Below are 25,708 nucleotides of genomic sequence, written 5' to 3'. Positions count from 1 at the left end.
TAGAGGCAAACAGAAGAGAAAAGAGGGCCCCCTTGCTATTCCACCAGAACTAAGGAAAAAGACAAAAGCAAAGAAGATAAATAGTTATATTATGCCTTTATTTATTCAGAGTCCAGATGTAAAGGAAAGTGGAAAGAAATCACATGGACGATCCCTCATGACCAACTTTGGAAAACATAAGGTATGAATGAAGAGTAATAACTATGCATACTTCAGTTAATTTAAAAATTCTGGAAGGTAACAGGAGAATATCATCATGACCTTGGAATAACTGAAGATTTCTTAACCAGCACGTCAGCAAAGGAAAAGATTGATATTTAAACTACTTTAAAAGTTAAGAACTTCTACGCATCAACAGTATCAAAAAGCAAGTTGCATACTGGGAAATAATATTTTGAATACATATGTCCAATAATATATCCAAAAAAACTGTATTTAACATCTTAAATATACATATCCAATACATAATGGGTATGTGTTATTAAAACTGGTATGTGTATTATATATTCTATCCTGAATATATAAATAGCTTCTATAAATCAATAAAAAGATAGGCAACTTAATTTCTAAAAGATGGGCAAAACACTTAAACAGGCAGTTCACAAAAGAAGATATCCAAATTGCTAATAAAGAAAAGGGTTTCACCCATCAGTCATCTGGGAAACACAATTTAAAATGACTATGTGATTCCATATATGCCCGCCACAATGGGTAACATTAAAAGATGGCAAGAACCAGATGTTAGTGAGGATGAAGCACTTGAATTCTCAAACACTACTGATGGTTGTGCACATTTGTGCAAGTACTTTGGCCCACTATTTCACAGTATCTGCTAAAGCTGCACTATGAACTATGACTTAGCAGTTCTGTTGTTAGGTATATGTCAAAAGACAGAAATAGGCCAGGTGTGGTGGCTCACACCTGTAATCCCAGCACTTTGGGAGGCCTTAGTGGGTGGATCACCTGAGGTCAGGTGTTCAAAATCAGCCTGGCCAACATGGCCAAACACTGTCTCTACTAAAAATACAAAAATTAGCCAGGTGTGGTGGTGTGTGCCTGTAATCCCAGCTACTCAGGAGGCTAAGGCATGAGAAGTGCTTGAACTCAGGAGGCAGAGGTTGCAGTGAGGCGAGATTGCACCACTGCACTCCAGCCTGGGCAACAAGAGTGAAACTCCATCTACGGAAAAAAAAAAAAAAAGACAGAAATAACAATATTTATATTGAGATTGGTAATAGTACAAAGAGGAAAAAGTACAAATGTCCATTGATAATAGAATGAGTAAAAATTGTGGTGTATTCATATAAGAGAATAGTTAACAACTAAGAAAATGACGAAATTACAACTATATGCAATAATATGATCTTTATAAACATGATGTTGAGCAAAATAAACCAGACCCAAGAGAGTACATACAGTTTTATTCCATCGATATTAAATTCAAAACCAGGCAAAAGAAACCCTATAGAGTAGACATCAGAATAGTTATTACCTTCACAGAGAAAGGAATGACAGAATTGGAGGATCAGAAGGCTTTTGGGGGACAGATAATATTCTATTTCATCGTATGTGTGGTTTTGATTTGTGAAAGACATCAACCTGCACACTTATGACCAGTGTACTGTCCCAACTGTATGTTACACTTCAATAAAATAGTGAAAAAGATGTTACACTAATCTGGGGTCTTCTGGACAGATTAGCTGTTTGTCAGTAAAACTTACATAAGAATTCAGTTATTAGATGGAGAACTTTACATTATACATGAGGCTTCTGTAAGGCCATTTCTTCTACTTTAAGGAATGTCATATTTAGAATTTCCTGCCCGTCAGTGAGATAATTTGTTAGTAGGCTAGTCAGATTAGTCATTATCACAAAATATTGAAAACAACCAAAATGTTCACCTCCAAAGACTGTGTAAGTAATCCGTGAATCATTCACATAATGGACAATTATGCAGCCATTAAAAGATGATCCCTCGGAAGAGCTCAACCTGTGAAACATTAAATGAAAAAGTAAGATGAGAAGTAGATTCTATGGTATGATAACCATGAAAAGATGTGTCAAAACTGTATGTCCAGAAAATGTATCATTCTCTGAATGTTATCTGTCATTGGTGATTCATTTCTTATTTCTAATTTTTGCATTTTATAGTAAAAATGATTCTTAAAAAGACATTTATTATTGTATAACTCAAATTACTAACTATGTGGAATTAGAGAATATTTCATTTCTGGATTGCAATTTGTCATTACAATTAAAATAGTCTTTCAAAGTAGACGTTTTAGGGAGTACTTCACCTAATTAAAATTTATCATACCTCAAGTTATAAGAATAAATTGTTGTCCATTAGACTATTTATAGATTATTTTAATAAATGTTGACAGTATTTTAAATGGAAAGGTAATGTTATATAGATTACAGAATGACTTTCTGTGCCATTTATTTAACCATCACAACAATAATCCTTTGAAATAGATGTTCTTGCCACACTCTTTCTAAAGATCCAATAGGAAGCTAGTGAGGTTAGCCAGTTTACCAGCCTGGTGAAAGACGGAACATGAGATCATCAAGTGGTAGGGCTTCCATACCTGCAAGCTGAGGTACTCAAGGCATAAATAATGCCGGAGAAGGTTCCAAACCAAACTGGCACCTTACTGTCAGTGAAATAGAGAGAAGTTGAGTGTGTTTATGCCAACAGTGTAGCTTGTTTGATTTTTGGGGGGGTTTAGGAGAAGCATGAGAAAATCTAGAAGGTGGCATGGTCCTATGGTAATTTGGGGATGGAGACCCTTTCCCTTTCTAAGCCACATTCCTGATGTCCAGGGTTCTCTGTCTAAACATCTTACCTTAGTTTGTAGACACTGTATTTTCGATGGCAAGGTTTTCGGCAATTATTGGGGTGGTCCTTCCCCATCATTTGTATTGTTTATTTATTTATTTAGAGATGGAGTTTTGCTCTTGTTGTCCAGGCTGGAGTACAATGGTGGGATCTCGGCTTGCTGCAACCTCCACCTCTTGGGTTCAAGCGATTCTTCTGCCTCCACCTCCCAAGTAGCTGGGATTATAGGCACCTGCCACCACGCCCAGCTAATTTTTGTATTTTTAGTAGAGATGAGGTTTCACCATTTTTTGGCCAGGCTGGTCTTGAACTTGTGACCTCAGGTGATCCACCCACCTCGGCCCCCCAAAGTGCTGGGATTACAGGCATGAGCCACCACGCCCGGCCCATCATTTGTATTGTTGAGGTCTGTGTTGCCTAAATACTGGGGCTATCTCCAAATTGGTGGTGATGAAATCATACCATCCCAAAAAAGTTTTATTGTGAAACAGCTAATCTGTCCAAAAGACACCAGATTAGTCCTGGAGCCTTTCAGCCTGTATTCTGTGGGTAGCAATTTTTTTTCCTGCTGCTAGAAATGAAAATGGGTCAAAATCTCAAAAGGGAAGTTTGATTTAGATGATCATTTGAGTGCATACTGATCAAAAGCAGAAATGGTAGTTATTTATTTTTTTTAAAAGTTACTACATGTCCTTTCTTAAAAAACCAAATGTGCCTTTTACAGTTTATTAATAGTGAGCTTCCTATACAAAAGGGCATTTTGTCCCTTATAATCATTTACATAGATACTGCAACTTTGACTCTACCCCTAGTAGAAACCTTCAAAATGCATGACTAATAAAGTCTTTCTAATACATCAACTTTATGTGTCTCCGAAGTCAGTTTCTGAGCATGAAACTCTCAGTTTTGTATTAATATTTTAATATAATTATGGCCTTAGATAGGCTTGTTATTAATGGTGAAGCAAGCTGCAATATTTGGTCATTTTTTCCCTCCAAGTTATGCTTGTGCACATGTGCATTTTAAAGCCCAGCTCATTCTCTGCATGTTGTAAATATACTTGATACAATGAGTTTGTTAAGTTTGTTTTGATTTTTCTGGCAGAAAACTACAAAATCACGGTCTAAATCTTACAGTACTGATGATGAGGAAGACACACAGCAGAATACTGGCAAGGAGGGTGGCCAGCTGTACAGGTAAGAAAGCATCTCCATGTTTCCTTCTCACACTCCTGAGGCCCCTCCATCCTTGTAAGCTTGGTCATTTTTCTTGTACATGTCTAGAGAATTGGATCACAAGGAAAGTATTCTGTGCTGTCGAACATGTGAAGAACAGCTGGATATGAAATGATAATTTATGTAGGGAACTCAGCTCTGTGCCTGGCACATAATGAGCTCTTTATAAATGTTAGCTGCAGCAGTTGTCAAGTAAAAGGTATCTTCAGAGAAGAGGGAGGGAGCACATGAACTAATACAAAGACCGTCACAAGAGACTAAAGAAGATGGATGCTAAGCCCATGTTAGGAACCAGGCATCTGAAATCAGCCAGATTTCAAATTCTTGTTCCTCCAGTTACCAACTTTAACATGGGACAAGTTTGGCTCCTCATTGTATCTGTCTCTTAGAGTCATTGTAAGGATTAAAGGAATTAAACTAATTAGCCCCGTAAGCCCTGGCCCAATTAAATAAGTATTCAAAAAAAGTTCTTTTTTGTTTGTTTGTTTGCTTTATTGCCAGTAGGATTTATGATGAGTAACATGACCATATTTTCAGAATCCAAATCGTGACACATGATTCATTACAGGAGTTCCTGGCAGTTTATTTATATTATAACTTTCACAAAGAAATATAAATTATGTATATTAGATAGATATGGATACATATACACACTTTTGCCTTTATTGAAAAATGAAATTATATGAAATTAGAAGCATAGAAGCCCTGTAGGAATAAAACTTTAGTGTTCAATTAAACTTTATATTTGAGCTCCAACAGAATATGTATACATAAAATAGTAACTAATTAGAAGGGCAGAGGAGATGTATGTGGTCCCTACTCTAGGGAACAGAAAATTGAATATATAGTTACAGTAAACGATAAAGAGAAAATAATAGGATCACCTTCTGGGAGACTTCTGCTGTGACTGTTGTCATATGTAAGTTTGAGAAAGGCTTAACTCTGACACATATAGCCAGGGAAAAGGCAGTGTTTGAGGAAAGCTACAATAATCTTAATGTGTGCAAAGGAGATATCAATACAGTTATCACATGCAATCATTTTGCATGCTGCTTAGTGTCAACTATAGATTTTCCCATAATAGATATCAGGGCCTGAGCATCTATGATGATGTCCTTTTGGGACTTCAGTAACCTAATGCACCTCTAGGATGAAGAATAAAAGGAGTTAATTTTCTGTAGAATTTCTCCATATCACAGAATGTCTTAGAGTTTTACTTATAATTTCTAGGCATGACTTCACACCGATTTATAATCATTAGCCTGCACAAAATCAGATTTTCACCAGTGGCTATAGAATTTCCTAATTATATGGTAAAGAAGGAGCATGCGTTTTTTCTATTGATTTTTACCACAGTAATTTTCTCAGCAGACCATCACATTCCCCTCACTTACCCACTTTTCTCCTATAGGGGAACATCTAACTATCGAAAAGAAACCTCACAAAAGAAGATATACAAATGGCCAATAAACACATGAAAATGTGCTCAACATTGTTAGACATTAGGGAGATACAAATCAAAACTACAATGAAATACCTCTTCACACCCACTAGGATACTTATAACCAAAAAGGCAGACAATAACACATGTTATTTCTGTTCCCTAGAGTACGGACCACATACATCTCCTCTGCCCTTCCTAATTAGTTACTATTTTATGTATAGATATTCTGTTGGAGCTTAAGTATAAAGTTTAATTGAACACTAAAGTTTAGGTTTGTTTTTGGTAGTTGTTTCCCATAAGAGAAAAGTGTGTGTGTGAGGGGAATGTGATGGTCTGTGGAGGACTTGACTGCAGAAGAGAGTGGTGGTACCATTTGTAAGGTTGCAGAGGAGATCCTAGGAGTGGTTTGTAGGAGAGAGAAAACTATTAAAATATCTAAGATAAAAACAGCACTAGACAAAGTAATGAATGTTTGTTTTAAGAAAGCTAGAGAATATAGAAAAAGTATAAAGAAGAAAGTAAACATCCTTTGTAATTACATCTCTCCAATAATCACTATGGAAATTTGGCATATTTCCCTTTAGGTATATAATTCTTGTGGCCCACTACCCACTATGCAGTGTTTCTGTTCCATTTTAGCCCTGGTCTCCTCCCTGCAAAGGCCATGTATTTCCCTGATGAACTCTGGTGTTACTCCCTAACTGGGTCACAGTGGGAATCCAGCCTTTCACAGCAGAACTCACAAATGCATGAGAAGAGGCTGTGATTCCTGGCAGAGCAGTGAATAAAACCGCATTACAATAGTCCCCACGTCATCATGAGAAATGACTCCAGTGGACGCCTGAAACCACAGATGGTAGTGAACCCTATATATATGTTGTTTTTCTCTTTCCTTATTAAGTCAAGCATTTTCACCTTTTCACTTAAAGGAAGCGCTTTGCAGCATCTCTTTGGCATATCTGAATTGCCAGCATTACTACTCCTGCACTTTAGGGCCATTATTAAGTAAAATAAGAGTTACTTGAACATAAGCACTGCAAAACCTCCACTCCACAGTCAGTCACATAAGAAGATGTCTACCAGATGACACATACATCATGGATATGCTGGACAAAGGGATGACTCATGTCCAGAGTAGGACGGAGCAGGACCTCACAAGATTTCATCATGCTACTAAGAATGGCACACAATTTAAAACTCATGGCCAGGTGCTGTGGCTTGCGTCTGTAATCCTAGCATTTTGGGAGGCCAGTGCGGGTGGATCACTTGAGGTCCGGAGTTCGAGACCAGCCTGGCCAACATGGTGAAACCCTGTCACTGCTAAAATTACAAAAAATTAGCTGGCATGGTGATGCGCACCTGTAGTCCCAGCTACTTGGGAGGCTGAGGCAGGAGAATCACTTGAACCTGGGAGGCAGAGGTTGCAGTGAACCAAGAATGCGCCACTGCACTGCAGCTTGGGCAACAGAGAGAGACTCTGTCTCAAAAAAAGAAAAAAAATCTCATGAATTGTTTATTTCTGAAATTTCCACTTAATATTTTTAGACCAAGGTTGACTATGGGCAAATGAAACTCTGGAAAGGGAAAGTGAGGATAAGGGGGGACTACTGTAGTAGGATTTTGTGGCAGAAAGAGCACTGAACTAGGAAGCACACTTGGGTGCCAATCCTGGCTCCCTTAGGACCTGGGGCAGGTATTCCCTATTAAATCATTGTCTTAAATAAGGAAAGTGGGATAACAAGAACCCAAACATCTTTCAACTCCAAAATGTCATGCGTCCTATGTGGGTACTTCACAGATTGGGTCGCCGAAGGAAAACCATGAAGCTCTGCCGAGAACTCTCTGATTTGGTTGTGTACACAAACTCCGTGGCCGCTCAGGACATTGTGGATGACGGTAAGGATGGAGAGTTTTCTCATTCTGCTCTGAATAAACATTCTTGACCTTTCTTTTTCAATTGTTAATGAATTTTTGTTAATCCCATTATCAACACACATTTTTGGGACTGTGTAGAAACCAATTTGAGTGTCAGGAAACTCACTGCTGCTATAGTGTTGAGTTCACGTGGAGGGTTCTACTGATTACTGTGGTTGCCTGATTGACCAGAGGCCAGAGAAAGTTCCCACAGGGCTGAAGAGGACTTTATTACTATACAAAGACAGGTGCCTCAGGGCAAGATCTTCCTGCAACACTTGAACTGTGAAGTCCAGGCCCGGCTTGAGGACCAGGTCACAGATGGCCATTCCAAATGCGAATGACCAAAAGAAGAAATTAATTGGCTAAAATCACACCTTGAAAAGCCCTATATTTTCTCAATGAAAGTTTTGACTTGGGTGAAAATAGCTTAATCCAGATTGAAGTTTTAACAAAAAGAGCAGAAATCTCAGTAGCATTCTGTCCGTCACTGTTTTTTACCTATCAGTTGCCACACGGAGCTGAGAAATTCTAGTCACAACTATTCATATCCTTGGCTTTCCTGCTAGTTACTCTTGTCTCCTTTATCTTCTATTTCATTTAGTTACTGAATGCTTACAGAAAAAAACCTACTGTCATGTGGCTTTTCATCTAATTTTAATTTTAGTGGAACCAAAATGTAAATCAGGACCTCCAAATTTCTCAACAAGTTTTAGTGAAGGGAAAACAACATTGTGTCCTCACAAATCTCCAGGATTCTTCCCTCCCATCTCCCCCTGCCCAGCCCCCACTCCACAAATGTATCTTTTTCTATTTGCAGAAAGATTTCTTCCCTTTGGCCTTGATTCCTTCTTCAAATGGTAACAATTATACAAGATTTAAATGAATTTCACATGTGAGAGCATGAGAACCTGTAGGATTCTCAGCAACTGAGCAACACACTCTTACAACAATTGCCCTTAGCTCAAAAATAAACTCAGGGAATGATTGTATTAAGTTAAAGGTATATTTGGTTTAGGGAATAAAAATTTCCAATAAATGGCTTGGAAAACATAATCCTATTAACTTAATGGAAATTAATCTTGAGTACTATTTAGCTCTGGAACTTCAGCTGTTTTTGTCTTTTTAATTTTTTTGCCAGCCACAAAATGAAAACTAGATAATGAATGCATGGCTTATCCTAATGTGATACAACTCAACTCTATTAATATACTAATTGATATGTGCCTAATTAGCAAGGTCGTATTAATGATATTGTGATGTGCATATTTATGTGGAGAGACAGACAAAACAGTAGTAGTGATTATAGTCCTATTCTATCTGAATTAGGCTTGTCAAAAAGGTATTTTCTCCTATAATGTTTAAAACATCCCTCATCAAAATCTGCAATTAAGTTCAATATTAGTATGCTTGAGATATGTAAACTGTGTTAATAGGTTATGCCAATAAAAAATATATGAACATGTATCTTTAAGGAAAGGGTCTAAACTAGAAACATCATCACATTAAAAACTGTAATCCTCTCATTTCTTTGCCACAATTTGTATTCCTGACTCTTCTAACTTGGGAGTATCATTGTCAGTTGGGCAGCATCTAACATCTAAGGGTGTACAACCCTGAGGACAACAGGGGCCCTGGGAAACTGTGTGTTAATAAACATGCAGAGTCTAGATATGACTCAGGCCCAGCTGGCAAAGCAAGACCATATATAGTTCAACTCTTTGGTTTCATGGACCACATCTCTCTGTCTGGGCTCAGACACACTCAGCTTATTAGGGCTGAATAAGAATGAGATTCTGGGTAACTTTGGGTCTTTTTATCTGGGCTGGTCTTTTCCAGCATGTTCAAATGACATATGGGCGGCCATTTTGGGGATAGGGTATGGGTTCTTGGTGAAGGAGTGGAAATAGCGGGGTCTTTGTAGATATGGTACAAAAGGTGGGATTGGAGACAAGAGTGGAATATTAAATGTTTGGAGCTTTACTCCATTATGACCCCCAAATTTGCAGCTTCTGTGAGTCTAGATTGACCCCTCCTGATGATTGTGCTGGCAGAAACTTTAGTACAGGCTTCATTTACTTTTACCTCCCTCTACTTTGTTCCATAGTTTATATGCGTGGCTAGGTGAATGTCTGTCCTTGTTCTTAAAACTTTTATTCCTTTATAATGCTTTTGACCTCTTTTTCTCCATTATTATTCCTTTCTCCCAAACGGGTTTTGACTTGTTCCATAGTTCTATTCAAAGCAACTTTAAAACTCAACTTTTTATTTTTATAATTGTTCATTTTCCTTTATTTTCTTGGATCCTGGATGTTACTATTAATACATGTTTTACTCGTGTGCCTTTTAGATGAGTGCCTTCAATGAATGTCTTCCTGTTATCAGGAAGAAGCTATCTAGTTTTATTTATCCATGGTTGTCTATATATTTGGCAAATATATTCTGTTTAACTTATTTTTTCTACCTGTTCTTTTCATGCTAGCCAGATAGGCATAAATTAGCGGGATGATTGAATTCTTAGGGAGAAGAGGGGACCCAGAAATAGACAGCTACTTGAGCAAGACACACAGCTCTGATTTGGCCTCAAAGTGGCAAAAGAACCCTATGAATGGAATGTTATGGGTCTTTTCTGTTGAGGAGCTGCCTCTACTCTGGTTGAATCCACTCTCTAGTGCTCTGCTTTTTGCTATTGGTATAATCTGACATTATTATAAAGTCTTCTGTGCGTGGTGTTTTCTTTGCTGTAGTTCTCACTTCCTTTTTTTCTCGATTAAAAACTGCCAGGAACCACAGGAAATGTGTTATCATTCAGTGAAACAAGAGCACATCAGGTTGTTCAGCAAAAATCAGAGCAGTTCATGATTTATAATCAAAAGCAACTCACAAGGATTTACCCCTCTGCCTACCGCATTGATTCCAGTAACTTCAACCCTCTCCCCTACTGGAACGCAGGCTGCCAGCTAGGTGTGTATTCCTTGGGAAGGAGTGGTTCTCTGTATATTCTCACTATGCCACCATCTTGCCTAATTCTCTCCAACTTTCAACTTGCACAGTGGCACTGAATTATCAATCTGAAGGACGAATGATGCAGTTAAACCGAGCCAAATTCAAGGCAAATGGCAATTGTGGCTATGTCCTCAAACCCCAGCAAATGTGCAAAGGTGTGTATTAATTTCATAGTCATAAATGCAGGTGTGTGTTAATTTCATAGTCTAAATGCAGGCAACCTTTATTAAGGAAGCTGTTTAGAAAGTGTGATACCCCAGAGTTTTTCAACATTTTTTTTTCAAAAAGATAGGTTAAGGTGTTTGAATGTGAATTAGAATTCTTGTCACCACTACTTAATATTTGGTTAGCCGTGATGTTTAGAATGTTATCTTGAGAGGTCGTGTGTGAAAGAGGGACATGGATAGATAGCATTGGGTTATCACTTGAAATCCAGTGCCCCATATAAGCTGGACTGCTTTTTAAGGTCTGAGCCCAATCTTTCAGAAACTATCTTAAGTAATGTGAGTCTGTGACCTGCTGGGAAGCTTCAATTCCACCTGAAACAATTTTATCAAGCCCTTTTACTCAGTGTAGTCCAATTACAAAACAGTGCTAACAAAAGAGAAAGGGTAGGCTGGGCATGGGGGCTGACGCCTGTAATTCCAGCACTTTGTGAGGTCAAGGTGGGCAGATCACCTGAGGTCAGGAGTTTGAGACCAGCCTGGCCAACATGGTAAAACGCTGTCTCTACTGAAAATCAGAATTAGCTGGGCATAGTGGTGTGTGCCTGTAGTCCCAGCTACTTGGGAAGTTGAGGTAGGAGAATCGCTGGAAACCAGGAGGCAGAGGTTGCAGTGAGCCAAGATCACACCACTGCACTCCAGCCTGGGTGACAGAGTGAGACTCTATCTCAAAAGAAACAAAACAAAGCAAAAAAAGGATAATGTGTTAGATCAAACAACACTTTCTTTTGGTTCTGCTCATTAAAATTATTTTTAAAATTTCCAAATTACATATATAACAATTCAGATAAAAAAGTTGTTGACAGGATTATCTTCAAGATTTTACACTTTGCACATTTTCTTGCTCTGCTGTTTACTTAATTTCAGGTCTTCTTTCTGTTTGTTATATTCACTCATACCTGAGATAGTTTAGGTTAGAAAATTGTTTGAATCTGACATAATTGTTCTTCTTTTTACACTGTTGGTGTTCAAATAAAATGCTTCTCTTCCTCCATTCCACAGTTGATCATTGCATTGCAAACACTTGCTTTAAGTTGGCCCACTCCACTGGCCTTTGGCAACATGGTTTCTAATGAAAACCACAGCTAAGCCACACTGATAGTTATGCGATCATGTAATTCAGCATTTGTTTTTGTTTGTTTGTTTGTTTACAAGCTTAAGCTGTGCATGCGTGTGTGTTTCTTCTTATGTTACCAACTTATACTTTACTTGGCCTAGGTACTTTCAACCCTTTCTCTGGTGACCCTCTTCCTGCCAACCCCAAAAAGCAGCTCATCCTAAAAGTTATCAGTGGACAGCAACTCCCCAAACCTCCAGACTCCATGTTTGGAGATCGAGGCGAGGTAAGTTGCCTATGACTACGTGTCTAAGTGGTTAATTATGTGATTATCTTAGTGCATTTACATTTTATCCGAAATGTCTTCAGAGATGTATGTGTGTTCATAACTGAGCACTGACCTCAGCTTATCAGACATTAACTGATTTATTGGTAAGTCACACAGTTCTTGCTGTACTGCTGTCCATCATCTATTTTGAAGGCATGAGTGCACACAATTGAATTCACAATTTAAGGTTGACACTAGCATTGCTAAAATTGGAGTGCAAAGACAATTATATTATTAACAGAACATTGCCTAAGAGTATATCTTAACCTAGAAAGGCAATGTTCCGTTAATAATATAACCTCACATTCCTCTCCTCCTGCAATGCTCCTCCCTGCTGCACATCAGCCACCTGCTCCTTGGCCATGTGCTGATTCTTATTATCATCTGCTGTACCTGTGTCGCGTGATTTTAAAATGTCTTCCTCTGCGGCCACAGTCTTTTTTCTTTCCAGAGCTCTTAGCCCATTGTTTCCGTTATACCTTCTTGGCTTCTGTTTTCTCCCTATATAGCAGCTTCTCCTATGCTCATGCCCTTCCTCTCAGAGCTGATCCATTACTTCAGGTTCTTTGTCACTCCCGCCTATTAAACCATCATTTTTGGATCTTAAGGAAGGAAATCACAGAGCTCTACAATTTGGTACCGCCATAAATGCTTTAAGAAGTCTACTTTCTCTGCTTTAGACTTTCTTAGGTCAGCTCTTTCTAGATTCTTTGGGTTTTATTCCTTCATTGTTCATCGCCCAGAACTGGTACCAGAAAGGAGAGTCTACAGATGACCAGCAATACAAGATATTTCCCCCTAGAGGAGAGGATGGGAATTAAAGTATAAGAATCAAACATGCATAGCTTGATTAATTATTATGCCACCCAGATCAAGACAGAGTATATCCAGAATCCCTAGAAGGCTCCTGTCCACCTTCCCAGTCAATATCTACCCTCCCCACTGCCTCTCATAGCAAACACCAACCCGTATCACAACAGACAAATTTTGTCTATTCCTAAACTTTATATAAATGGACTCTTAGAGTAGGTACTCGTTTATGTCTGGCTTGCTCAACATTATGTTATATAGGAGAACTTTATTCTTTTCTCATTGTTGAGAGTATTCATTGAACACATACTTCTGACCAGGCACGGTGGCTCACATTTATAATCCCAGCACTTTGAGAGGCTGAGGTGGGCAGATTGCCTGAGCTCAGGAGTTTGAGACCAGCCTGGACAACATGGCAAAACCCCATCTCTACAAAAAATACCAAAATTAGCCAGGTGTGGTGCACAATCCTATAGTCCCAGCTACTCGGGAGGCTGAGGTGGGAGGATGGCTTAAACCTGGGAGGTGGAGGCTGCCGTGAGCTAAGATCATGCCACTGCGCTCCGACCTGAGCTACAGAGTAAGACCCTATCTCAAAAAACAAAATAACAAAAAACAAAAAACGTATATTCCACAATTATCCATCCTACTCATGATAGAAATTTAGGTTGTTTCCAGTGTTTGACTATTATAGATACAGCTGCTCTCAGCATTTGTGCATGGGCAAAACATCTCAGTTCTGTTGGGTATTTGCCCTGAACTAAAGTTGTAGGTTCAGTGGGTAAAGTTGTTGGCGTTAATAAATACTAGCAAACAGTAATTTAATATTTTTTATACTTGTCTCATATATCTGAATCCACCACACCTAGTACCATTTCTTTTTCTTACTAAGCACCTTGTAAAATCAGTTGCTGTCGAAATGTAGACATTTTGGCCAATATTCTCAGATTAATTAACATATGTATAGAAATATGTTATTTGTAATAGTACTTTCTCTTTACTTAATAGATCATTGACCCTTTTGTTGAAGTTGAAATTATTGGATTGCCAGTAGATTGTTGTAAAGATCAAACCCGTGTGGTAGATGACAATGGTAAGATGGTTATCTGTTCACTTTTTAATGAAGATGGTCTAGAAATAGAATTTACACTAAAAAAAGTGTCTATGTAGAAGAGCAAGAAATCTCTAAAATCCGTAACTCCCATCTGAGTTTATGTTAAAAGCTTTTCAACACATAAAACTAAGTAACTGTGGAATTGATGCATGGCTTATTTTTATGGTATTGTAATCTAGGCTCTCTAGACTTTTGCTTTTAAAGGAAATTTTTTTTTCTAGTAAAAAGAGTAAATGATATTTTAAAGAACTGGGTTAAAAATTCACTGAGGAAATGCCTCCATTATATGTTTACATTGTATTTTTATGACATGCGTTTTCTCAAAGCTCTCATTTATGAAGCCTATGTGTCTTGATAATTTCTCACTTTTTCTGGAGCATGTAAAACTCTAAAGGCAAGCACAATATAGTCTGGTGAGTTTACTTCTTGAATATTTACATACGATTGGAGGGGCAGCATTCTTCTTATATTTTCGCCATAATATAAAGAAATTTTTCTTTACCCAAGCCTCATGTCTTTTTATTTGTAATCTTTTAAAATTTGTTTGTTCATACATTTCACAAACATTATTGTATACCTATTTTTCCTCAATCTCTTGTGATTAATACTGTAAAATACATTTGAAGCACAATCATTAATTTGAGAAATTAAGGGTTCTCAAGGAGTCCCTGAAGGAATACTACAGTTTCAGAGTAGGGCAAACCTATAACTTAGGAAAAACATGTACACAGAAAGAAACCTTCTCAAATTGCATTTTCCCACCGATGTTCAATAGATTCTTCTTTCTTTTTTTAGTCTCAGAAATAATTGAGAGGTCATCACTATGTCAACAAAAAGATCTTCTCTGATTCAAGAGAGGTATCTCAGTGATTTTTCAGCTTATAATTATTTCATTAGCTCGAGGCTTTTTGATAGGATTAAGTGGTTGATAAGATACCTCCTAAATGCATACATTTTTAAACACTTATTTTCATTTTTAGAAAGGAAGAAAAACAGAAACTTATGGAGTGCTTGAATTTTTAACAACTTTTATAGTTATTTTATTGGAGAGAATTTTACCAAGTAAATGTATTTTTGCATTTTAGTATTTGAGGTGAATTATATACCTTATTAACTTATTTTTCAGTAGCTGTGAAAATATGCCATCATTCATGCAGTAAGGTCTTGCTTCGTGAGAAGCTACTGGGAATCAATAGTGCATGGTCTAATTTGACCCTGTCACTAACTATAAGGCCTTGTGTGGCCTTGGGCACATTATTGTCTATGAACATCAATTTTCTCAACTACAAAATGTCTTATAAATACTGATATTCCCTACTTTAAAAGATGAGTGTTACTTGTATAGTTTTTGAAAGTAATATATTTTTGAAAGTCAGTAATATATATTTTTTAATTAGAAAGAAACCAAAACCAAAACCCTGCTCTACTCTAAAAACTCTAAACATCTTCTAAAAAAAACTTAGAGAATTGCTATAAGAAATAAGAGGGTGTATGTACAATAGGAGTTGAAACCTGCAAATGCACCTTATAAAATGGTTGTTGGTGGTTATTACAGCAGCAGGATCTTTGGTGCATGAGAAGCATAATTCTGTTGGGAGAGGATATCATTCTTTATTGTTTTGTCTAAAACATTATTCTTAGATCACTACTATAGATAATTTTTTAACTTATTGAAGCATTCTGAATACTAAAGAGCTTCTCTACAATACAGTTAGGCATCAAAGATTAATAGATTTGATGTGATAATTTACAGGCAATTTTCTTACCAATTATTTTCTAGCAAGGGGGTAAATTTTGAGGCTTTATTCCAGTAAGGCATCCTGGAGTGTGGCTTAGTTGTCTTCATGAGTTTAATAACCATTGCAAGCAATTTTCACCGTCTGCTTTGCAGATGTTGCTGCCAACTCATTTTCAGCCAAGTCCTTTGCTTTTCTGATTTTTCTTTTCCTATTTCTCTGAGGATTTAACCCTGTGTGGGAAGAAACACTGACATTTACAGTACACATGCCAGAAATAGCTTTGGTTCGGTTCCTTGTGTGGGATCACGATCCCATTGGACGAGACTTTGTTGGACAAAGAACCGTGACCTTCAGCAGCTTAGTGCCTGGTAGGTATGAGCTGGCCTTTTCTCTCTAGACTGACCATTCCTTTTTATTTGGAAGATGTAATACATGATATGTTACTTACATAATAGCATACGTCATAAAATATGTGTCATGTAATAAATGTGACTTTTAATAAACTTTCTAAAATGTAAAGGAGTATAGTTGGGCTGGGTGCAGTGGCTCACACCTGTAATCCCAGCACTCTGGGAGGCCGAGGCGGGAGGATCACCTAAGGTCAGGAGTTCGAGACCAGCCTGACCAACATGGAGAAACCCCGTCCCTACTAAAAATAAAAAATTAGCCGGGTGTGGTGGTGCATGCCTGTAATCCCAGCTATTCGGGAAGCTGAGGCAGGAGAATTGCTTGAACCCAGGAGGCGGGGTTTGCAGTGAGCCAAGATCATGCCACTGCATTCCAGCCTGGGCAACAGAGCAACACTCTGTCTCAAAAAAAAAAAAGAACTACAGTCAAGTCAGATACTTAATTTTGTTGCACCCATGAGAAAGCCAAATGCAAGTTCAACTAAAAAGAAACGACTCTCTTTCCTTTTATCAGGCTACCGGCACGTCTATTTGGAAGGACTGACAGAAGCATCCATATTTGTACACATAACCATCAATGAAATCTATGGAAAGGTGAGAAAGATCATAGGATTTAAAGTCATATACATTAATATGGTCCTTAACAATGCTACTGATTAATTGCATAATAGGAATGTAAATTTTGACAAACTGTTCTTGAACCAAAAACTCTAAGGAGGCCCAGCAAGCCCAGTCTGCTATTCCAGTCATGTCCTGATCCACCTGTACTCTTTTCACTGTTTAAGGTGTGTACTCATTTCTTCTATACAGGGGCCCTCTCTGGGCTTAATAGAATTGAGAAAACTATTATTCTCTCAGGCAGTAATCTGTTGGGCTAAAACAATGAAGATATAGTTAAATGTTGAGTTTTATTTTAATCCTTAAAAAGACTCAACTGGCCTCAGTGGGAAATGCAGTGTCTCAGATGGTTGATGAGTTACCTGTACTAACTGGGCTGTGATCCCAGCCACTTCTAGGCAGGCTACATTCATTTGGTACCAATGTTTTTAACTGAAAATCTAAAAATTGTGAATGGATTTTAAAGCTACCTATAGGACTGAAAAGGCGACCATGTAAATGCATTCTAGTTCTTTCCTGATGCTGTTGTCTTGGTTATAGAACTCATTTGAGGTTTACAAATCAATAGGTTGTCCTCTGGTCATGTCAAGTAATTGGGGACTTGGTTACCAGTATGAATTTTCAGGACCACACAGGATTTGGAGGGACTGTTAAAGCATTGAATGGGGCCTAGAAATGTCCCGTGCTCTTTGCCAGAAAATCTGTATAGCTGGAAGATTCCTCATCTGTGAATGTGGGATAAAAATAATACCTATCTCATAAATAAATATATATGTTATCCTTAGAAAGCTGCCTGGTACATAGTAAATGCTCAGAAATGTTGGCTAATATTAATGTTATTATGACTACAACCCAACTAATAAGGAATGGACCATTTCAGCATGAATTAGGGAGTGTAATGTTTATTTTCATATCCGTCAGCAAGGGTGTGGAGGTGGGGGTAAGGATCCTAATTTCTAAGACTGGTGAAGTTTTATACCATAACTTCCTGTGTTTAGACCTGGATTTCTGTTTGTGCTGCTTGTTGGGGTCTTGCCTCTCATCTAAGTAGACACAAATGTAAATAATTCAAAAATGATTCTTGAATTCTAGGAATCCCAGGTTAACTACAGATTATCTCTAGCATTTATCACATTGAGGGAAACAATTACATTCTGAATTTGTTTAAAACTTGAGCCAGAAATAAATTAAAATCTGAAAGTGTTCTATATCACCTCCATCTTCTCTGCTAAATAAATGTCCATTTGTGAGTCATACTCTTTATTCCTTTCAAGATGTGTTCGGGTTGGGATCCACACATCACAGTGTAGTGGATATTGGTTGAACAATGAATGAGCATAAGACTAAAAATCCCCAAAACTAAGAGAAAGGGTTTATAGACATGTATGCATTTTTTCTTTTGTGTTTACTTGTGACACCCTCTTCAATGAGCCCCAATTGTGTTTTGTTGTGTTTTGTTTTTTTCCTTTACAGTGGAGCCCTTTAATACTCAACCCCAGTTATACTATATTGCACTTTCTAGGAGCTACAAAGGTAGTTTCTCAGCATGGTGCTTTGTTCTGGCTGGCATATTTCTTTTTAAGTGGTTATGGCAGCATGCTTTTTCATGTCACTCCATTTTCCTGCTTACCACTTTGAAACATGCATCTGTTGCTTTAAGGTGCCTGAAGTTCATAGCAGTCTATGAGCTGTGGAGACTTTTCCTACCACTTTGTCATCTCTGGGTAGGAAACTTCTGGGAAAGCTTGATGTAAGAATGGAAGGCTGAAGTCCTTGCAAAGTAAGGTTGATAAGATGTGCATGAAGTTGTGCAAACATGCTGTGAGCTGCTGCTTTCTTGGTTTGAATATATTTCAATGGCTGTACGATTTTGGTTTATATTCATTTTTCATGGAGCTGTCATTTTCAAGGCAAGTTGTTGACGTGATGGCATTTGCTTAACTTGTGGTTGGTTCTTTTGTGTCTTCAGAACAGACAACTCCAGGGTCTGAAGGGACTGTTCAATAAGAATCCTAGGCACAGTTCTTCAGAAAACAATTCCCATTATGTACGGAAGCGATCCATTGGAGATAGAATTCTGCGACGCACAGCTAGCGCCCCAGCCAAAGGCAGGAAAAAGAGCAAAATGGGCTTCCAAGAAATGGTGGAGATAAAGGATTCTGTGTCCGAGGCCACAAGAGATCAAGATGGCGTGCTGAGGAGGACCACACGCAGTTTGCAAGCACGCCCTGTCTCTATGCCTGTTGACAGAAACCTTCTGGGAGCTTTGTCGCTGCCTGTATCTGAAACAGCAAAAGACATTGAAGGAAAAGAAAACTCTCTAGGTAAGATGCTTTAAGTTTCTCTGAGAATAAACCCTTCTAGGCTGCATGTCAGTCCCTGTTTACCATTATGAAGTGGCTGACATTCTGTAGTCAAAGTAAAATATACTGAAAAATAAATACTTTGTAATGTGATCTTCCAGACCAGAAGATTTTAAACTTTGGGGGCCAGGTAGATCCATTTCCTCCTCACCAAGAGCTTTATAATATCAACATCTGAAATTGACAGTGAGGGATAGGGGAGCAATTAGGTGTGATGGCACAGAGAGGAAGATGAAACCTGCAAAATAGGATTTGAAATATTGATTTTCCAAATGAGTGCCATATTTACTGATTTGTTTTGAGGGTGAATATAGTTGTATTACTTTTCTTACCATATAACACATTTCCATGATTGGAAATGTTTATGGAGAAAGAAAGCCAGATGTTAAAAACAAGCCACCTTTTTCAAAAACAGGCAAATCTTTTTTCTCAAGATGTGGCTTAGGCAGTGTTTTCCTGTGGCCTCACTTCCCTGATCCTTGGATGCTGACAGAGATAGAGGTGTGCCTGCAGCTTCAGCACGGTTGTGGGCTCCACAAGCATAGGGACCAGGTGCTGCCTGTCTTTTTCCTTAATTTGAGTGTATCATTGACTCATATCAGGAGCTCAATAAAGAGTGAAGACCGCCTTGCAGTGTGCCAGAGAATTTTTGACTGATGTTGGTGACTCCTAACCCATCCTATCTGGGGGTAAATTTAAGCGCCAAAACTGTGTGCATTTGATATCTCTGCAACAAATACGTTTTAATTAAATCAGAATCATCTCAGACAAGTAAAATGTGGTACTGATTTCCTTTAGCAAAATTATTCTTTTATCTTTTATCAAATGGTCTGATTTCAGTGCTCTCTTTTCCCACAAACACCATTTTACTTGTATTGATTTTTGTTATAAGATATTCTTCAGTGGTTTATTTGAAGGAGAAAAAGAACATTTAAAAGCTTGAAATTTTGCTAAGAGCAGTGTCAGAGAAGAGATAAAATATGTGCCTTAAAATGTATTTTAAAACCCCATCTTTGGGAAAAATAAAGCTATATTCAGTAGAAATTGGTTCTATCTGTTAATGCCACAGTTAAGATGTTAATACCATTAAGGTGAGTTAGAAAGCAATTTTGAGGTAATGTTTCTTTTCTACTTTTAAAAAACAGTTATATAAATTAGTCATGTGTATTAAAGTTTTGGTAAATATAAAACAATACATAGTTATGTTGCATTAAGTACAGAAAAAGCAGACTACAAAATTCTATATGTTATTCTGTTCCTCTGCAAAATCTTACAGTGGCTGTCTCAGTGGTAACATCATATGGTATTTAATTTTTTCTTTATAATTTTTTGAGGTTTTCAAAATTTTTATGATGAATATTTTTAGTTTGGAAACTATTTAATAACAAGTTGAACAAGTTCTTTTTCTTATATATCATGACTCTGAAAGCATTAAATTATTAAAATAATCTGATGAAGAATTGAATACCTCATACTCTCCTAGCAGTATACTAACCATGATGGGCTATCCCAAATTACTGTGAATTGTGTTTTTATGGTTTTCCTTTACTGTGCCTGACAACTTACTGCTACTTTTAGGGAAGGATGCAATATGAAATTTGTGTATTAAAAAGAAATATATGATTAACAAAAAATTAGATATTAGCAATGACATGGAATTGATGACCAATTTTTATCTTTACATTTTAACTCAACAGATATTGATATTTTAATGCATTTATTGCACCTTCCAATTATTTTAGAAATTAATTGATTAAATTAAATATGCTCCCAAAATGTTTTGAAAATGATATTATGTTTTTCTTCTTTTCTTCTTTTTTTGTTTTAACTAATACATGTATAACTTTGAAAGCTTATAGTATCTTGCTTACAGGTACCACAATGCTTTGTTTAACAGAGCTGTCTTGTTCTGTTTCTATTGCCATGCTTCTGTGTAGTACAAATCTGAATAGGAAACAACTTAAGGTAATCCTCACTGTAAAAGTATGGTAACTCATTGACATTTTTTTGACAATGAATATTACATCCTTAGCAGATGTAATAGATATTCAAAGGGAAGCTCCAGTGAAATTCCTATAAATATATTTTACCATTTATTCATCACACAGACACTTTGTTGCAAACCTATGCAATCCATAATTATATTCTGTCACAGTGTAACAGATTTACATTCTCCATTTGTCTGTCCGAAGACAACATGAGTGTTTGCAGGTCCTACATAAAGTGATAGATGTCACCTAAAATATTGTTTGTCTCCTTCAGCAGAAGATAAAGATGGCAGAAGAAAAGGGAAAGCAAGTATAAAAGATCCACATTTTCTAAATTTCAACAAAAAGTTATCATCCTCCTCCAGTGCCCTGCTCCACAAAGATACCAGCCAAGGGGACGCCATTGTATCTACTTCCCACATGTCAGTCACAGGAGAACAGCTGGGCATGTCAAGTCCTAGGGGTGGGAGAACCACATCAAATGCCACAAGCAATTGCCAGGAAAACCCCTGTCCCAGCAAGTCTCTCTCCCCAAAGCAGCATTTGGCTCCCGATCCTGTAGTTAACCCCACACAAGATCTGCATGGTGTGAAAATCAAGGAAAAGGGGAATGCTGAGGACTTTGTGGAAGGGAAAAGCATCTTGTCAGGAAGCATCCTTTCTCATAGCAACCTAGAAATTAAGAACCTGGAAGGTAATAGGGGTAAGGGCCGAGCTGCAACATCCTTTTCTTTGTCAGACGTCTCCATGCTCTGTTCTGACATACCTGACCTACATTCAACTGCAATTCTGCAGGAGAGTGAAATTTCCCATCTTATTGACAATGTCACTTTAACAAATGAGAATGAGCCGGGCAGTTCCATCTCAGCCCTGATTGGCCAGTTTGATGAGACCAACAATCAGGCTCTCACAGTTGTTTCTCATCTTCATAATACCAGTGTGATATCAGGCCATTGTCCCTTGCCTAGCCTGGGCCTAAAAATGCCCATCAAGCATGGTTTTTGCAAGGGAAAATCCAAGTCTTCCTTCCTGTGCTCATCTCCGGAGCTGATAGCACTCTCGAGTTCTGAGACCACCAAACATGCAACGAACACAGTTTATGAAACTACCTGCACTCCCATCTCTAAAACCAAACCAGATGATGACCTTTCTAGTAAGGCCAAGACAGGGGCCTTAGAAAGCAACCTGCCTGGATCCCCTAATACTTCTCATGGCTGGTTACCAAAAAGTCCTACCAAGGGAGAAGACTGGGAAACACTGAAGAGCTGCAGCCCTGCCTCTTCTCCTGATTTGACCCTGGAGGATGTAATAGCTGATCCCACTCTCTGTTTCAATTCTGGGGAGAGCAGCCTTGTGGAAATTGATGGAGAATCAGAAAATCTTTCTCTAACAACCTGTGAATATAGGAGAGAGGGCACAAGTCAACTTGCTTCTCCTTTAAAACTCAAGTACAGTCAGGGTGTGGTAGAACGCTTTCAAAGAGGTTTGAGAAACGGCTACTGTAAAGAGACCCTCTGCCCTTCTGTCCCTGAAATATTCAACAATATTCAAGATGTCAAAACTCAAAGTATTTCTTATCTAGCCTATCAGGGTGCTGGCTTTGTGCATAACCATTTCTCAGATTCAGATGCAAAAATGTTCCAGACCTGTGTGCCCCAGCAGTCTAGTGCTCAAGATATGCATGTCCCTGTACCCAAGCAGTTGGCACATCTTCCTTTGCCTGCTCTGAAACTGCCTAGTCCTTGCAAATCCAAAAGTCTGGGGGACTTAACATCAGAGGACATTGCCTGCAATTTTGAGAGCAAGTACCAGTGTATTAGTAAGAGTTTTGTTACAACTGGCATTAGAGACAAGAAGGGCGTGACTGTGAAGACAAAGTCGTTAGAGCCTATAGATGCCCTGACCGAGCAGCTTCGGAAGCTTGTGTCCTTTGACCAGGAAGACAACTGCCAAGTGCTATATTCAAAGCAGGATGCCAATCAGCTGCCCCGGGCACTGGTCAGGAAGTTGTCATCCAGAAGTCAGAGCAGAGTGCGCAATATTGCTAGTCGTGCCAAGGAGAAACAGGAAGCCAACAAGCAGAAAGTTCCAAACCCCAGCAATGGGGCAGGAGTGGTTCTTAGAAACAAACCCTCAGCACCCACCCCTGCAGTGAATCGCCACTCCACCGGCTCCTACATCGCAGGCTACCTGAAGAACACGAAAGGGGGTGGCCTTGAAGGCCGGGGCATTCCGGAGGGGGCATGCACGGCTCTTCACTATGGCCACGTTGACCAGTTTTGTTCAGATAATTCTGTTTTGCAGACTGAGCCAAGCAGTGATGATAAACCAGAAATTTATTTTCTTTTGAGACTGTGAATTATTTAAAACTGCATTCTTAAGGTTTTCAAGGTATTCTGTAGAATGTCAGAGTTTTCAGTAAATAAGTTCCTTGGCTTTGGAATGATTTTCAAATGTATTTTTAAACTTGTATTTGGGTCTCCCTTTGACTTCATGTGTTCTCCCTGTTAATGCGTTTGTATATAGATTTGGTGACATTTCCCATGTACCTATTGTGATCTTTCTCCCTTGAGTTGTTGTAAACTGTATCAGTATGAAATATGTGCATGCCCTAGATGTGAAACTCCGCAGCAGCTCGGGTTATAATGTGTGTGTGTTTCACCAAGATGTCCTTTACTGTGTCCTCAGATTGCAGTCACAAATGTAGTCATTTTTACTCTCTAACTGTTGAGTTGATTAAGAGACTTTGCAAACGACAAAGGGATGAATTCCTTACTTTAATCTGTTATCATTTTTCCTATGTTTCCCTCTTTGTTGAGAAGCCCAGGTGCATTTTTATAACTCAGTTTTAAAAACTTTAAAATAGTTACCTTGCCTTTTAGGATGTTCTTATCCCACCCATAATGAGAGTTGAAAGGGGATGGATAGCTGCTCCCCATGCCCTTCCCACTTTTTGGAATAGGCTGTGAGGGTGTGAGGAAGAAGGCTGTCTTTTGTACATAAGGACAAAATTGTTTGTTTTACATAAATTTTGTTACATATTTTTGCTAATGGCTTTGTATGTAACAAGAAGCGAGTTGCCAAACTACTTGTTGTACTTTTGAATTTTCTGATTGAATTACAGACTGCGAACAATGGCTTTCAGAATGAGGGACTTCCATCAGACTCTAATGATAATAGTAGCACAAATTGAAAACTTCCCCAAAGCTTTCACAGAATATTTTCTCATAATAAAATCCAAGTGAACAGATAATTAGAAGAAACCCTTTTCCTTCAGGGAACCAAGCAACTCTATTTTAGTACTGACATGCGTTATTTTCACTGTGAATTCACTTTTTTATTGCATGTTCAGATGTCCCTCTTTGTTTTTTTTTTGTAACATTAACTGCAATGATGTTCTTCCTGGAATTCATGAAAATATAATTAAAACACATTTTTAAACACTTGGTGAACTTTTTTTACAATTGAAATTCATACGATGACTATTGAGTAAAAGCACTCAGCACTCTGACATCCTTTCCATGTGTTTGCGGCAAAATAGAAAGCTATCACAGAGGACAGTTTTAAGCAGCAATTTATGTCTCCGAGTGTTTTCCTTATGTTTTAAAGAGCATATTTGTGAGGTGACTTGAAAGAAAATCAAATGTAATGAGTTTCTTTGCATTTGGCATTGCTATTGCAAGTTTAAAAATAAGCCTTCTGAACTGGTTGTGGTGGTGGGTGGTGGGAGGGGAGCGGTGGTAGTGGTGGTGGTGGTGGTGGTGGGTGGGGGAGCTACGTGGGGAAGGCAAGTGAGAGGTTATGTTTGGCAAGTGAAATTGTCTGAAGCTTTGCAATGTGAGGGAAGAGTGCAGAGGAGAACACTTGGTCTCTGGTTCCCTTGGTCCCCAACTCTGAGCTTTTCCCCAAGGTTGGGGGTCCTTTATTTTCTGGACAGGCACTGGGAATCTGGTTGGGGGCGATGTGTAATGATGAAAGGGTAAGTGACCATTCCTATGCCCTTAGTGAGCCCAAGACATTTTTGTTTTCTTGGGAGTTCTGAATCTCCTAATTCTATCCTTAGACCTTGGTTTGTTTTTAAGGTATCCTTGTTTTAGAAGGGATTGACATGCTGTACAGCTGTTAAAATTCACTTGCCAAAGAATAGAATTTAGCTGCCCTTTAGGATTTGACGGTATCTTTGTTCTAAAACAAATCCAGGAGTTTACATTTGTTTGGTTTTGTTCCTTTAAGGTAAACACTGACATTTTATGGACTAGAATTATAAGATCCCCAAAATTGTGGGAAGTGAAATATAAGCAATTTCAGAAAATAGGTTGGGAATGTTTCTAGCACAAAGAAAAGACAAATATTTAAGGTGTTAGATATCCCAGGTACACTGATTTGTTCTTTATAAATTATATGAATGTACTAAATTATCATATGTACCCCCCTCGCAAAAGAAGAAAATAGGTTGGATGCACAGTACTTCTGGCTGTCCCAGGAAATACTCATTTTCCTTTGCTCCTTAAAGTTCTTAAATGGAAATATTTGATAAGCAAATTTGATAATGGACTGGGATTAAATCAAGTTCATTTTGCACATGAAAAAACTGAGGCTCAGAGTAATTATTAATTTAATTA

General features: G+C 38.1%; 1 protein-coding gene and 1 long non-coding RNA gene across 2 annotated transcripts in view; one reads left to right on the top strand and one right to left on the bottom strand.

Moving 5' to 3' along the window:
- The window catches only part of PLCH1 (phospholipase C eta 1), a 252,839-nt gene extending 228,310 nt beyond the window's left edge, over positions 1–24,529 (top strand). The window contains exons 13-24 of the mRNA XM_031009760.3: positions 110–181; positions 3,944–4,035; positions 7,317–7,414; positions 10,217–10,396; positions 10,486–10,593; positions 11,881–12,005; positions 13,866–13,950; positions 15,932–16,078; positions 16,632–16,711; positions 18,209–18,268; positions 18,705–19,059; positions 21,361–24,529. Coding sequence (XP_030865620.3) covers positions 110–181; positions 3,944–4,035; positions 7,317–7,414; positions 10,217–10,396; positions 10,486–10,593; positions 11,881–12,005; positions 13,866–13,950; positions 15,932–16,078; positions 16,632–16,711; positions 18,209–18,268; positions 18,705–19,059; positions 21,361–23,444 — 3,486 coding nt within the window. The 3' untranslated portion in view covers positions 23,445–24,529. The remainder of the gene's footprint in view (positions 1–109; positions 182–3,943; positions 4,036–7,316; positions 7,415–10,216; positions 10,397–10,485; positions 10,594–11,880; positions 12,006–13,865; positions 13,951–15,931; positions 16,079–16,631; positions 16,712–18,208; positions 18,269–18,704; positions 19,060–21,360) is intronic.
- LOC115934038 (uncharacterized) lies at positions 17,618–18,709 on the bottom strand. Its single transcript, XR_004069890.2, has 2 exons — positions 18,366–18,709; positions 17,618–17,778 (listed from the first exon to the last, which is right to left on the bottom strand). It is a non-coding gene; the product is annotated as an uncharacterized lncRNA (long non-coding RNA).
- Positions 24,530–25,708: the final 1,179 nt, after the last annotated feature.

This window comes from Gorilla gorilla, chromosome 2 (genome assembly GCF_029281585.2).
Source record: "Gorilla gorilla gorilla isolate KB3781 chromosome 2, NHGRI_mGorGor1-v2.1_pri, whole genome shotgun sequence".
NCBI classification, from domain to species: domain Eukaryota; kingdom Metazoa; phylum Chordata; class Mammalia; order Primates; family Hominidae; genus Gorilla; species Gorilla gorilla.
This window is presented reverse-complemented; position numbering and strand designations above follow the sequence as displayed.